This window comes from Prinia subflava, chromosome 10, assembly GCF_021018805.1.
Source record: "Prinia subflava isolate CZ2003 ecotype Zambia chromosome 10, Cam_Psub_1.2, whole genome shotgun sequence".
Lineage (NCBI taxonomy): Eukaryota > Metazoa > Chordata > Aves > Passeriformes > Cisticolidae > Prinia > Prinia subflava.
The window spans coordinates 14,056,503-14,072,126 of NC_086256.1; the positions used below are offsets into that span (position 1 = coordinate 14,056,503).

A 15,624-nucleotide genomic window follows, 5' to 3' on the forward strand; every position below is an offset into this window, starting at 1 on the left:
GTGAATTAGAAGTATCTGGGGTAGAGGCAGGAGGAGCAGAGAGATCTCCTGTTGAGATGAGGAGAACAGCAAGGGAGTTCAGCAGGCTGAAAATCCAGAGAAGGTTTGTGACCTCAGAGGGGCTGGAAGAGCCTTCAAAGTGAGAACACCAAGGAAACTCCTAACAAAAAGAGAAAGATGGAAACAAGATTTCTAAGCAGGGCCTGTTGCAATAGGACTGGGGGAATGGCTCTGTACTAAAAGAGGATTGATTAGAGATTAAAGGAAGAAGGTTTTTACACTAAAGGTGATAAAAGCCTAGAACTGGTTAACCAGAGAGGTGGGAGATGCTGCACCCCTGGAAACATTCAAGGTCAGATTGGACTTTGGGGTCTGGACAAGCTGGCCAAGTGGGAGGTGTCCCTGCTCACCGCAGGGCTTGGGCCAGCTGACCTTCAAAGGTCCCTTCCAACCCAAAGTAGTCCATGATTCGATAACAATGTTAGGACAGAACCATGGTTATAATTTATGGAAGTATTTTTCTGACATGGTTGCCCAGCACAGTCAAGTCACATTTCCTCGGAACACTGCATTTGGCTGGCACAATGTGTTTGCTGCAGTTCACAATAATTGTCACTTTATCAGATCCAGGCCCTGCAAGAATCTTGTTTTGTGGGAATTTAGCTCTGTGTCTTTAGGAAAACAGTGGAATTGTGTAGCAAATTATACACTACCAAGCAGTTTTTATGAAAGGGAAAAAAATGTTAAGAGGAAATGCTCTAGGGCAGATTTCTTAGAGCCACGGGGCTATGATTTAGCAATTCTCAGTTACTTAGGTGATACCCACTTGTGTAGAGGGTGTGGCTGATTCTGTTTGCAGTTAGCTGGAAGCCCTCTGCCTCAGCACAGACACAACTTCCATTTTCATAAGTGGAATGAAAGTCCTTAAATGGAAAAAAAGGGTATTTATGGAGGAACTTCTCTCATAAGAGATTATCATGAAACTCATTCCTAAAGAATGCTTCAATCAAAAAGAAAGTTAGAAAGCCCACCTGGCATTTACTGTGGTCATACAGAGGGGCCAACATGTCATTGAATCAAATGAGACCTCAGAGATCACAGGTAAGAGTTTTTGTACTTTTTTACAAAGATTTTTTTAGATTTCACACATACTTATATAAATAAGGTTCTAGAAGACCTGAGAGGAAAAAATATGTGCTTTTAAAATAGTATATATAGAAAAAAATATTTTCTAGTTCATATTAAGTAACTCAACTCTTGCAGAAAGATTTAATATATCTAATTTGCATGGCTTCTAGCTAAAAGAAGGTGTAGGATCCTTGTCAATACTATCTAATTTTTACTAAAAATATCAAGACCTGGAAATTAGCAGTGCAACAACTACCATGGGTCTAAACACAGCCCAAGTAAACCTTGCTAAGAGCCAGCTTAGTTATTCTTTTTGCAGACATAAGCAGAAGCATTTTTGTGTTTCCAATGTTTTAACAGTCAGAAATATTTTGAATTTTTTTTCTTGATGACACGATCAAGTTGTGGTGCTATTTGAATCAAGCTTTCAGGGCTTTGCATTTTTTATGAGACAAACAAAGGTAAGATTTCAGCTGAGGGAATCTTGTAGTCATGACACTGTCCAGAGTCTCAACAGTTTCTGGTAAGATCTCTCCATTGCTGTCACAGTATGTGTGTGTCACAGCATCCCTGATACACAGCAGTAGCACAGGCTCTCTATTATCTCTCTTGCATTGGGGAGCTTGTTCTAATGAGTTGTTTTGATGCTGTCAGTAATTTGTCGCAAATTACTCTGCTGTCACTGTTCTCACTATCTGGTCATCACTGTGAGACACTTCTAGTCTCACTGTTCTAGTCCCTGTGCTAATAGCAAAGGAACCATTCCCACCTACACAAATTGAAAGTCCACCTAAACAAAACAAAGCGTACAGGGAGAAGATGATAATACATTTACATGTGGTTTTTTTTTTTTAGCTGGTGGAGCTTCATGTTTTTTATGTCCCAGCTGAAGTGTGGAACTTCAAGCTGAATACAGTTCCTGTAGCTCTTACTAGCAAATTCATCTCAGCTGGATTTATAAGGTGAGTGTAGTTTTAGGTTTCATGTATGTGGTAGGTCCATCACACTGGCCTTCAGTCTTGTAGTCCAACTGTTGCTCTAGAGTGCACAATTACATCTGCCAGCAGAAACTTGTTGTCTAATTAAATTTCTGGAGGGTAAGTGGTGACCATAACTAGCATTAGGTTAATTTGTACTGTATCAGGCTTAGCTCACTTGCAGCTCATGTAGACCGTTGAAAAGCACTTCCAGAGCAGTGCTAGTATTTCTGCAGAATGATTTATATTGTAAAATCATATCTTATATTCTTGCTGTCTCCTTGAGCCTGATTATCAAAAGCTGGAATTCTTTTGGGCAGTGGGCCAGCTTCAAGACAGTGGCTTGATGAAGACAGGATAGCCTGTCAGTTCCCAGGAGCAGGGATATGATGATCTGAGCTCTCTCAGTCCAGAGAAAGAGCTGAAGCCTTGTTTCTCAAGGGGAAGCATTACAGCCATGAACCAGCAGCATTTCCTCTTTCTTCCTGAGCAGTGAAAGGCTGTGCACAACACCATGTACTGTCTGTGGTCTCAGGTAGATGTTGAAAGGACTTAGTGGAAGAATACCCTAGTTCCCAGTCCTAGGCTCAAACCTGGCATAGGGAGTTGCATTTTTAATCTGTAATACCTTTGTAACTTTTATTTATACTCCTAAACACTTTGCTCACAAAATCCCTGTGTATGTATTGTGGTAAGAAGTTGTAGAAAAATCAAATAATGCAAAGATGTGTATTGAAATGGAGCTTTTATGTGCATCTTGTCTACACCTGTGCAAAACCTGTCAATTCAGCTAAAACTGCAGGGAATCGAGGTTTTAATTAATTTAAATTGAGTCTTGTATTATCCACTTAAGACAATATGCAGTGTAGATGAAAAGACTGACAGCAGTCTGGTAGGAGCATGTAGGGCAGAATGTATTCATTCTCACAGCTGCTCTTGTTGAAAGGCTGCTCAAAAGCAGAGAAAAGAAATGCACATACCCATTTTCTTTGCTGTTCTAGTCTGCAGTAGAGGTCCAGAATACATGTCTGAAGTGGTAACTTCATTTCAGATCATGGGCATCTGTCACTACCCTATATTTTCTAGTCTAAATTTATTTCACTGAGGCTTCAAAATAAATTAGGATCGTCACTGATTTCAGTGGGTTTATATCTGCCTGGGTATTGTTGCTTGCTAGTGACTCCTAGATAATTGCTAATTAAGTATTCTATGGGTACTATGCAATGTTGCAGTACATTAGCATTAGCAATAACTAGCACCTGGCCAGTGAATCACTGTCTTTAAAAATAAAAAATATTTTTAAAGCCTTCTTTTACTCTTATCCAGGAGAGGGAATGGCAGCCTTGCTGGTGCTCCTGTGGCTTGGACGTTGTTGATAGCTCTGTTGTTCAGTCAGCTTGACAATCCTAGTGCTGTCTGAGTCAGCCTTACAAAGGGCTCCTAGGTCAAAGTACAGGCCACTTCCATTAGCTGTGAAATTAGAGGAAGATATTAAGGGTGTAATTGTCTATGGCCCTGAGTTCTTGTTCCCATGAACTTCATTTCCCAGCCTTTATGAGCTTTTTTTTTCATTCTTCATTCCTCCCCACAGAAGCCAAACTTTTATTATTTCTAGATGAGATGGCTGCAATGAGCTCTAGTTTGCATTGCTTTTAAAGAGATGCCCTGAAGCAAGTGACATGTGTGACTGTTTTCTGCCAGCCAGTGGCAGCAAGTGACAGACTGATATTTTTGTATTTTCTTAGCAGCTGCACTGGCAAATAACCTTTAGATAAATTTCTGCCCTATCTCAGGATCTGGATGCCTAGATATTTCCCCCCCATTATACATTGTAGATGTGCACTCTGCAGACTTTGGTCTCCTCTGCTGCATGCCTGTGCTCCAGGGCAGTTTCATGATCTTGAGGAGGCTCCTCTAAGTCCAAGGTATTGGAAATAATGCAAGGGAAGCATTGTAGCCCCCTGAAGTGTTGTGTTCATGAGATGAACGTGACAGTGTTTTTACTACATGCCTGAGATGTGAGCTGGAGGCCTATAGGGCTGCTTGCAAGTGCGAACAAACCTTGCCAGGTTAATGTTGAAGACCTGTTCAAATGGAAGACCTGCAGGTTTTTGTCTGTACTGTTTGCTGAGAGTGGCATGTGCTGTCCCCCAGGCTGTGTCTGTGCATTGCTTGAGAAGTGAGAGCTGCCTGGGCCAAAATCATCCTACCACCTCATCAGCATTGGTGATTACAGTCTCAGGCCTGCATTTGTTCCCTGGTTTCTTATATGGCAGCACAGAACAATTGGAATTGCTTATGCAGTGCTGCAGAGCTTTGGTATGCCTCTGGCACATTTGGATTTATTGTGCAGAGATGCTTTTTTATTCTGTAGTGATTTTTGTACTGAGCTCATTACCTAAATATTTGCATACTTTCAAGTAGTACATTAAATGATACAATTCATATTTGTGCCAGCATTCTCATCCTCAAATTGTGGTGGAAATGTTCACACTGCAGTGTTTGGTTTTATTTAAAACACATTTGCATGCACACATGCATACACCCAACTGTGAATTTGTGTTGGAGAAGACAAAAGCAAAGGAATGTGCCTGCTGCTTAAAGTACACAGTGATGGAGGCTTGAAGGGAATGTTCCACAGTGCTGGTCCAGCCCCATGAAATTGTGTCTTTTATATGGGAGTGCACGACTTTAGCTTACAGTGTTATTATTCATCTGCAGATGAGCAACAGAATTCTCAAGACGTAAATTTCAAATTTTGTCTGCTTCCACATTCCCCCTTTGTGTGAGGCTGATCCAGTGTGAGTCTTGCCAGTTAATGTTGGGACAGCCCTCACAGCAGTGTCCTGACTGCCACGCCGGCTCTCTGGCCCGTCTGTAACTGGGTTCAGTTCTAGCACGCAGTTCCCAGTTTTGGTCATTCTGTCTGTGCAAGCCAGCATGGACAGACCATTATCTTCCCCCTCGTGCTAACTAGCCATCACTATTTGATCTTACAGATGTATTAATGAATGACAACATTCTAGGGTGTCTCCTCACATCACGTTAAGAGCGCTGCGGGAGAGGCTTGGAGAGTACCTGGGTGGAGTGACAGTCGCAGATAAATTCAGATTTTTAAAATGCATTGGGAAAAAACTTGCAGTGGTAAGTTATTTCTTTTTTTCTTTAGTGCTCTTCTGTTTTATAATGGAGAGATTTCATTCCTGCAGATGAGATAATATCACATAAAGTAGATAATATCACATAAATCTCCAACTTTAGGAGCACTGTTAGCATTTCTTTTAAACATAAGCTCTTGTCAGAGCACATTTATTTCCCCAATTCCAAAGGCACAGCTGGACAGTTATATCAGAAATACCCTTTAACGCACTAGCTGTAATTAACAGTTGCCATCCAGTGAAAAGCTGATATTTTTTGATAAATCCATGGATTAAATATAATAAATCTGGTTGCATTAAAAAATCCCCTAGCCCATAAGGCCATTATTGCCTATACATGGTAGGGAATATGGCATTTGACAGATTTGCAATGGAAGCTCAGTCAGAGTTCCTCTAATGGTTCCTGCTGTGACCTGCCCCAAAGCATTTAAGACATCATTCTCTGAATGAAAAATTCTCTGGATGTTCCACTGTTTAGTCCAATAATACAGCCTGAGACGTAAGTAATAAACCCCCTACATGTGTGAATTATAATTGTTCGTCACATGGATTCTACATATGTATCTTAAAAGGTATAGCTAAAGATTAAATAAACTTGCAAATTAGTCCAACTGAAAGTTTGTTCATGTAATACACAAAGATATAAGACATTTATGTAAATATGGAATACTTTTTCCATGTCTCATTTCACCTCTTTCTTATGGATTTGGAAATTAACTACAAGCAGGAAATTTGGTGCCATTCTTTATTTAATTTCTAGTTGAATTATCACTAAAATCACTCTCACAGAAGACTAGAATAAATACTAAGTATTATTCAAAAACACGGTGGAAAAACTTGAAAAGAAACTTAAAAGACTGTGATACAATCTAAATTGGAAAATATGCATATGTTTTCAGTGAATTGAGGTCTTTTTAACTGGATGATAATAAGTAAGATGGTTAATTTTCTTCACCACATAGTTCAGAGATAAATGGAGAATTTTTCCAGCCTTTATAATGTCAGCAAATTAAGAAAATATTTTATGTTAACAGAGAATTAAAGATACTGGTAACATAATGAAGATTTATAGAGACAAATGAAAGATACAGTTTTACTTTGAGGTATTTACTTGTTGCTTGATGTTTAACTTCATAACAAAGTGTAAAGCAATAAACCAACTGCTTTATTTGTTGTTTAGGGTCATGGTAACCTCATTGAATTACATCTCCATGATCAAATATTTGTTAAGTGTTCTCTCCCCTTAGTCTTGTTTCATAACTCTAACAATGTAAGCAGAACCAAGAGCTGTGCCCTACTTGCAAGCAAGAGTCTTTTAAATGAAAAGATAAACATAAACTAAAATCATGCTCATTTTCTCTTCCTTTTTTGCATAGAACCTGTGTGTTTAATTCAATATAATTATTTGAATGTAAACTCAGATTTTTTTTCCTTACATTGGAGCGCACCATTCAAATATATATTGACTATTTTTGACTTTTTTAGGACAGCTGTTGAAAAGTGAAAGCGTAAGTCACAAAAAGAATATGAATGGAAATGATGAATACAAGAAGACATAGGATAATATTAGATATTTTCCCATATACATAAAATATTTTGCAATACTGTATTAGGTGAATAGAGAAAATTATGTGAGACTCATCATTTCTGTCCAGATTCAGCCTGCAGCAATTTTTGATAAAGAAAGTTGGAAATTTTCTTTTCCTGTGACTGTTGGAACATAAGAGAAAGTGTAAAGGATAAAAAAACATTCAGTATGTGCATGGAATCTTGAGGGTCTGATTAAGATTTTGAAAAATAGACAAAGTTTCGGAACAATGTCAGAAAATACAATTGTAGTCCACTACATATTATAGTGCTGCTTATAAAGGAATGCAGTATGTAAAAATGACAATAGAATGCATATGTCACATGCAGCATTATTGATAAAAAAGTATTAAGTTTTGTATTTTTTAACACTTCCATACTTTATTTTCCTAGGTGAAAGCCAAGCAGGAAATAGAACTGGAACTGAAGTCATTTGCTCCTCCTTATGTAAGTACTGAATGGCTTGTAAGGTACCATTTCCAGAAAAATCTACATTGCACATTTTCTTTGTCCTGTCTGGTGAACATACTGTGTATTTTCAGGCACTTTATCCTGAATTATATTTATTACCTGGAGTGGAATATTTTGAAAGTGGTTATTCATTACCATCCTCAACTCAACAAAAACAGCACGTTATTGAAGAAGCTAGAAGGTTTGGTCATGGATCAAGATTGTCCAGCCATTCCCAACAAAAACCTGAAAAAAGCAAACCATTTTTAGAAAGTATACAAAGCAGGCATCAGGTGGAAAATCTGGAAATGCCCGGTCCTGTGGAATGGAGTGAGAAAGAATCTGTTCCAATTTCACACACAAACAATAAGCAAGACAATAACAACAGGATTCCAGAAAAACATTTTGGAGAAAAAGGTAAGCTTAACTAGTGTAGTGAAGGAGGATGATGAATGAGAAGAAAAATAAATATTGTGGTTAACATTTACAATAAAATAATATCTCTGTTTCATATTATCAATTATTATGCAGATCAAAGTGGAGCTGATGGATTTCTCTTCACACCAAATCATTCAGTTCCTGCAGATCAGGAGTCTGGAAAGTGTGACCTGGTGTTACAGACCTCTGAACAGAACCATCTCAGCCAAGATCAAGAGGAGTGCAGTGCTCCTAAGTGGAATGACAAAGCCAAAGGAGCTGCTCTTACTGGTGTAAACCACAGTGAAGAGCAAGGCCAGGGCAACCAAAGACCCCAAAATCAAATTAAATATCAAAAGGGTACAAATGTTTGTTATTTTCTTTTTGCTAAAGCAAGAGTTCTAAAAAGTCAGCAAAGTAAAGCTAAGTTTTAAGAAATCTGTAACTAACATGTAAGTTGCAAAAGCACTATCAGAACAATATTCCATTTTTTAAAAATAATTATATATTTCAAAGAGATGTAGTTTTGCCTTGTGAGTCCATCATTAGCACTGTGTGCTGATAGAGAGAAACACTTTACTATAGTTGAAACATTTGTCTAATCACCAGAATTAGTCAGATATAAATTCTAATAATAAAAATGCCTTTTGTATATCTTTATTTCTTTCCTCTGTTATTCATGGAACATTTCCAAATCCTAGAGATAACACCACTTGCTTTGCTGATTCACTGAATTTCCAATACAGGTTGGAAAGTCCAGACACTGACAGTCAAACCAGCCTGATTTTTGCAAGTATAATCTATGTATTTTTGTCATCACTATCCTGTCACAGAACTAGCCTACATGGAAAATAATGAGCACCAAAAAGACACCAAATTAAGAAGAGACAGAACACAGGATGCTGAAATTCTTAAAATAGTAGAAGACCAAACTCCAGATTATGTCCACAAAAAACAAAGGTTAGCAAATAATGAATCTTCTAAAATAATGGATAATATTATTTCACCAATACAAACTTACTTTACAAACTTCAAATAAAAATGAAAAAAAAGGAGGGGGCAAAATAATTTCAGTCAATGAACTTTCACTCTTTTTTTGATTTTATCTTAGCTTGCAACAAAACAGAACTAAGAAGACTAGAGTTGGTCTTGGTGGAAAACTGGATAATCAGGTATGTTTTTCAAGGTACCATTCCTAGTAATCTTGAGCAATAAATATAGTTCTCTACCTAGAAACAGTCTAATTTTGTAAGACTGGTGACTTATTATAAATATAAAAGATTTGAGAATAATTAAGAAAATAATAAATTTGTGCACTGCTACTTAGCAAATTTTCTAACGAATATCAACTATGTTTCTAAACAATTAAAATTTGCAATTACAAATTTTAGTTTAGAAATTGGCAGGTTTTGATTTCATAATCAATGAACCAGGTGGCTGTTTTAAGGCCCTTACTTCCTGGTCTTGCATGGGAATGTGAGTAACTTGTGGAGTTATGGACATGGACAAGAACAATTAGCAATGGTCTGTACTTTTGTCTGTATGTTCTCTGTGATTTCAGTGTTCTCATTTTGTTTCCAGAGATCCAACTGTTTGTAATTTATTAGTCGTGTACTGGTAACAGAATAAAAAAGCAGAAGTCAGATTCAGCCCTCTCATTCTCTCAGGCCACTTTCAGGGCAGATGTCTAATGTAACTATTCAGGATTCTGGTTATGTACTTACAGTTGTGTCTTTTGACTCTATAGGCAGATGAAAACAAGCAAAACAATCTTGCTTGTCCAAAAGAGTATATTTCACCTCCTAGCCCACCCTTTTTGGCACTTACTGTAAACCCAGCTCAAGTTCCTGTAATTCCAGCAGCAAGTGAGTACATGATTCCAGGAAATTGCAAGGAAGTGAACATTTGATCAAGATTGAAGAGTCACTAAAGACATAAATACCTACATTGTATACATTAATTCACACTATTGTTATGAATTTTAATTTATGATTAGAAAATTCCAGATGTTTATGATTGCATGGGGTGTTCTAGAGCTTGACAGGTTCCCAGCCATAGAAAACCCAACTTGTCAAGCTGTGGATGGAAGGAGAAAAGGAGGGAGATCAGATGAAACACTGCAGACTCAAGTGAGAGTGTAGCAAAGAAAATCACAAGTATTGTTGCTGAGGAGGAGGATAGTGAGAAGTTAAGTGTTTGACCTGTTGTTGCAGGCTGGTGGAAGTCTGAGGTATTGTCCTGGCAGCTGGAGTTCAAGGCAAGATTTCTCTACAGTTTATATTGCAGTGTATTTCAAGCAGGAAATAGTCTTTTGGAGGTTTTTTTGACTTCATTGGCAAGAGTTTGGAAAGCATGGAGTGAATATATTTTTTGATTACATAGATTTAGTGATTTATTGTCTAAATATATAGAAAGATGTTTGTTTGCGTGTGTGAATGCCTGGATGCATGCTGGATTCCTCCCTTTTTCTAAAGCACAGCCATTCTGAAAGGTTAGATTAAAACGAAACCTGATGAAAATGAAATCTTTTCTACTGCTTGTTCTGACAGAGCTTTTGGGATAATTTGTGATGAGTGCATTACAAAAGTCTTGACTGATCCTTTTGTACTTAGAGTATTCAAATGCTTGCTAAATATAATTGTAATATCTGTAGAAAACAAGATGGTAGAACAATTGCAACAAATGAAGAAAGACAGAAGGCACATGGAAAAAACTAGAGAAGAACTGATGAAAAAAGCTAAAGGACTACTGGAACAAAATAAGCTGAAGAGATACCATGGTACACTTTTAATTTATTTTGGAATTTGGAGCAATTGAGAAATTACACTGAAACCAATGTGAAATTATTTGCCTCCTTGTCAATGAGCTTAATTACAGAGGGAGCAGTTTGCTAACCAATAGCTCCAAGAAAACTCATTTTAGGTAATAGCATGCTAGAAAAATTCAAGGTTGCAAAATTCAAGTGTTTCCTTCCACTTTTTTTTTAGCAATTCGAGCTAGAGATAAGCCCCAAATGGAACCTGCATTGCTTTAAATTATGTTATCCACGTAGGTAAAATTAAGGTTATTTCACAAGGATTCAAACAGCTTCTGCAGGTTCTGTAAGAAGCATCTGTGCTTCTGAATTTTTTTCATCAGATTGTAGAGTTTCGTAAGTAAGAACATGTAGCAAGCATGTTTCTTTACAAGGTATTAAGGAAAGAGCATTTTCTGAAGTAACAGCCATCCAAATCTGTATTTAATATCCTCCTAAGACTGCCATGCTGACAGGCACTCTCAGTTACTTGGCAGAGTCCTCCAACAGCTGAGTTCTTTGGGTAAGTTTCAGTTGTCCTGCTTCCATAAAATATGCCTTGAAAGAAGGGACTCATTTAAGACACTGCAGGTGTGCAGTGGCCATAAGACTGCCACAGCATGTACAGGGGCATTTATGTGCAGCCCTTGATAGCACATTAACAACATAGGAGGTGTCATGGTGAAGTGTAAAGGTAACTAGCTGTTTCCCATAATTTGGGATGTCAGTATAAAGTGAAGCTGTTCAAAATCTCTGGCCATGAAGAGCATAAATTTTTCCTAAATCCACAATGCTACATTTTCTGGTACAGTAGAGCTGTAAACTTCAGACTGTGCTGTGCAGTTTTCACAGGCCAGGAGCACTCGGGTGCAACAGAACCTGCAGAAAAGCTGGGCCGAATAAAACTTTGGATTTGGATCCTGTGTTTTATCTCAGTGGACAGATAGAGCCTTTTGTTGCAGGAGTTTGTGTAAGAATTCAGTTGCATTCAGAGTGAATGTAATTTTAATGAAGATTTTTTCACTAAACATTTATTTTAAATAAACCCTCTGCCACGTTTCAGTGTGTGCATTGGCCAGCCGGAGCTTGTGAGGTGAGGTGGTTGTGACTGTCTTCAGCAGACCTCATGATAAGGTGAGCAAGACCAAACACTGTTACTGTTTTCATGTGCAGTTCGTGAGGAATGGAAGAAGAAGTACTTTGAAGCTAAGAAAGCTACAGTGTCACTGGAGGACACTTTAAACCAACTGCAACAAGATTTAGAGATTTACCACCAGAAATTGCTCTTGCAATTGGAAGCCAGAGATAGCAAAAAACGACCAAACAATACAACAGCCTCCAAGGTATTTGCTTTTGTTATTTATTATCTCATTTTACACAGTTTGAGGGTTTTTTTGTATAAAATATAAATTAAAGAAACAGATTTATTGCCAACCGATGGCTTGTAAATTCGCTTTAGCTCAGTGATCTGAGGGACAGAATTCCTTCAGGCTATTTGTCTCAAAAAGACTGCAGAAGTGCTTGAGTCTGAGCATTTGTTTCTTTCTGCTTTCTGTTGGTACCTTTTTGTACCAAAATCCCCTTCTGTTCAGTATGGATTTAATGGATTGTTCAGTTCTACTTTGTTTCTATCATCCAAGATTTCATACAAGGAGGCAATGGATGTTTGGAGCACACAAAATGTATCTGTAGCTTCTGAAGTGATTGCACTTCAACTATTGTGCAACTGTGAGTTTCATAGGAAGTTCAGAGGGATTAAAAAGACAAAAGATAAAAAAAGAAAAGATGAAAGAAAAGGAGGAAACACCCTTTCCAACCTTTCCAGTTGTGTGTGCTAATTTTCTAAATGCATTAATGGAAGCAAGGCTGTTGACAAAAGTGAAGCTAGCCTAGGAAAAATAAATGTCCCTTTCTTGCATCTGAGAGGTGTTCATGTCGAATCTAGGAGTGTATATTATACGCAAACATGTATTATTTGAGCTATTTTGAAATATCTACAAAATAAAACTATGAATAGGGTTGACGTGGCATTACTGGCTATGTTCAGACAGGTTATTGCTCCTTTTGAGGGGCATATCAGGGCTGAGGTTTTTTTGGTCTCCCTGGCTAGGCACAGAGAGGCCTTACATGAAGGATATGCACAATCCTCCATTTCCTACAATTCCTGCAGCAGGCCAGCACCCAGAGAAGGGAGCCAGGATTTACTGAGCTGTTGGGCTGAGCACAGGGCTGCTCCCCAGCCCAGTGAGAGACGTGCAGCCAGGCAGGCAGCAGTGGGGTGGGAAAGCAGGCGAGCTGCAAAGAGGTTGTTAGAGGATTGTTTGTGAGCAGTGAAGTAACACCCAGTGAGGGAGCAGATGCACTAATGCTGCACTTCAAGTTTTGTTGTTGTTTCACACAGAATTACACAATCATCCGGATTGCTACAGTGCAGCACGAACTCGATCAGCTGAGAAGGAAGCTAGATGATACAAAAATGAGACTCCTAATAGAAATTAAGGTATTCTGCCTTTTAATTAGAACACCCAAAGTATGGCAATGTATAAAAAAAATTAGAACTTCTCGGTTATTAGATGATGTAAATATTTGCTAAACAGTTCTTGTTGTATCTGTTCGTTTTAAGGTGTTAGGTGTTGTGACTTTAGCATTTGAGCTAAATTACTCCAGACCACCAGGTTATCAGATGATTTGGAATGTATGGCATTCAAACAACATAGGTACTCAATGTATCTATGTAAGCTAATGTTCATAATCTTTTTCATAAAATTCCCATTTCATTCAAAAGGTAATTGAAGAAATACACCTGGTGAGGCACTGAGCAGTAATAAATAGACCATGGCTAAAGAAAAAAAAATGGTATCAAGACAAAAAAACCCAACAACAACAACAAAAAAACCTGCCTAAGTAGATGGCAGACCTCTTCATGTGCTTTATTCCATATCAGTGTTGTCTATTACTCTTTTTGGAAGGAAGAGGTAGTATAGATGTTCACACTGGACAGCTTTCCAGCTCTGAAAGCTTGAAATAGGAGTGTTCTACATCACAGAGATTGACTGTACTCCTGTTTACTGGGTATTCCTGGATGGTTGTAATCATTATGACTCCATTGTCTAGCAAGGAGTGGAAAGAACAGTTAATTTTGCAGTTGTCTCAAAAACATCAAGGCAAAGTACAGAACAAAGCAGTGTGAGAAGACGGAAAATTTCAAAGATGAAAGATGTATCCTGTATTCAGCCATCCTGTATAAAATTCTGTCTTAGTTATATAAACCTATGTGCATGTCAGCTCCCAAAAAAGCTTCCTTAAATTGCCATTCCTTAAATGATGGGTTCTTTTGCAGATGAGAAAGCAGGCAGCATCTGATTTACGAGCACTGAGAGCGGAACTGACACAGAAGAAGATTCATTCAGCTTTAATTCTCCAGTCCAGAAAATCAGGCATTTAAGAAGATGACATGACTAACATCTGTGAAGTCTACAGCAGCTCTCTAGTGTATGTAGAAGAGAAATTCAGAGCATTTGTTTGTATGTTCTTGAAGTTATTTTGTAAAAAGACATTAACTATATAGATGTTATGGAGTTTGTATACTAGGCTACTGAAGGAATGTAGCTCACTTCTTTTTAAATCTCACTTACTAAGATTAGTCAGCTACTTAAACATACAGTTTAAGCTAGTAACATGTCTAAAACTAAACTGTCATTTTTAAAGTGCAAATTAGTTAATTGTGTAAGATCCCAGTGGTATGCTCATGTTCTTTGATTAACTAAATAGCTACTAAGAAATAAACCTAAAATCTGCAACCTCCTGTTCTTATTTTCAGGCTCACACATTCCATTTTTTAGAAATTATTAAAATACAGTTTCTATGGAACTACAGAATCCTTTATTTGGCTATTTACTGGAGTATGTTTTTCCCATTATAATTATGCCTATCTATAAATTACCAATGTATCATTATTGTATTATGAAGCATAAACAAAATCTCAGATAATCTCACTTTATTCCATATTTAGCTGGTTTTGTTCCCTCTCTTATTAGGAAAGGCACACAGACATTAACTGTCTTCTGTAGTTTGAAAGCTTCCCTGAAAGCTTTCTCTTGGACCAGTATGATGCTCCTGGTCCAATTTACATTCTTGCATATTCTGCCTTTCCTTAATCCCAAAATCATTCATGTCCTGAGATCAACAGTTCTCTGAAAGGGGAATCAGAAAACTCTTTGTAGGAGTTTTTTCTAGCTCTGCTGTTTGCCTCTTTGCAAACCAGATGTTATTATATGAAGCAGAAGAATAATATGCTAGGAATTAATCTCAGCTAAAAAGCTGTCAAGGCTGTATTTATTACTGGAAGTGAAACAGTCATGGGAAGTAAGTTATAAGAAAATTACACAGCTCTCACAAGAACTGACTTATAAATGTCTTGAGTCAAACCACCCATTATCCAATTATTGTTAAATCCTATCTTAAAGATAGGACTTAAAGATTTTAGTGCTAAAGGATTAAAGAAATTATTAAAACTACACCCACTTTTGCTCAATTCAGGGTTGAAGCTCACATTCTCTATTTAAGAATTGTGTCTTATTTAAGATACAAGAGCAGGATACTAGCTACTGGAAGATCAGAACCTAAATTTAAAATATAGTATTATCAATTCATGATTCTTGACTGCTTTTGCAGGTCAAATATTCATACCAGAAGACTCTCAGTTCAGCAAATATCCATCTCACAGTATTTAAGCATTTAAGTAGTAATACACATTCTGAAGTACATATGTTTGCAGATATATATTTTATATATAGAAAATGTAGCAGTTTCTCTTAAGACTTATAGAGTGGTGTTCTAGTGAAAAGCCCTCTGATTTGTCAAGGGAATTTTTTAGGTTCTGCAAGAGCAGTAGGCTTCACCCTCTGCTTTCCATCACCTGTAATATCAAGCAGACAATTCAGATGAAGTCTTCCAGTGTTTTCCTCAGTAGCCATTATGGTAATGCTGCCATACTATGGTAACTCTTCAGCAAGCAAAAAATCTCAACCAATCAAACAAAAAAAATCCCAACCCCCCCAACCAGACCAAACCAAAGAACCCACCAAACCCTCAATTGACTACATCTACGTAA

At 37.6% G+C, this 15,624-nt stretch overlaps 1 protein-coding gene across 1 annotated transcript; it reads left to right on the forward strand.

Moving 5' to 3' along the window:
* Positions 1-640: 640 nt before the first annotated feature.
* Positions 641-14,381, forward strand: SPATA1 (spermatogenesis associated 1). The gene is made up of 13 exons (XM_063407387.1): positions 641-1,101; positions 1,984-2,090; positions 5,132-5,249; positions 7,244-7,297; positions 7,393-7,717; positions 7,832-8,077; positions 8,551-8,677; positions 8,829-8,889; positions 9,465-9,582; positions 10,371-10,496; positions 11,685-11,854; positions 12,913-13,011; positions 13,852-14,381. The coding sequence occupies exons 1-13, from the start codon at positions 1,066-1,068 to the stop codon at positions 13,954-13,956; spliced, it is 1,692 nt and encodes a 563-aa protein (XP_063263457.1). The 5' UTR covers positions 641-1,065; the 3' UTR covers positions 13,957-14,381.
* The last annotated feature ends 1,243 nt before the right edge of the window (positions 14,382-15,624 follow it).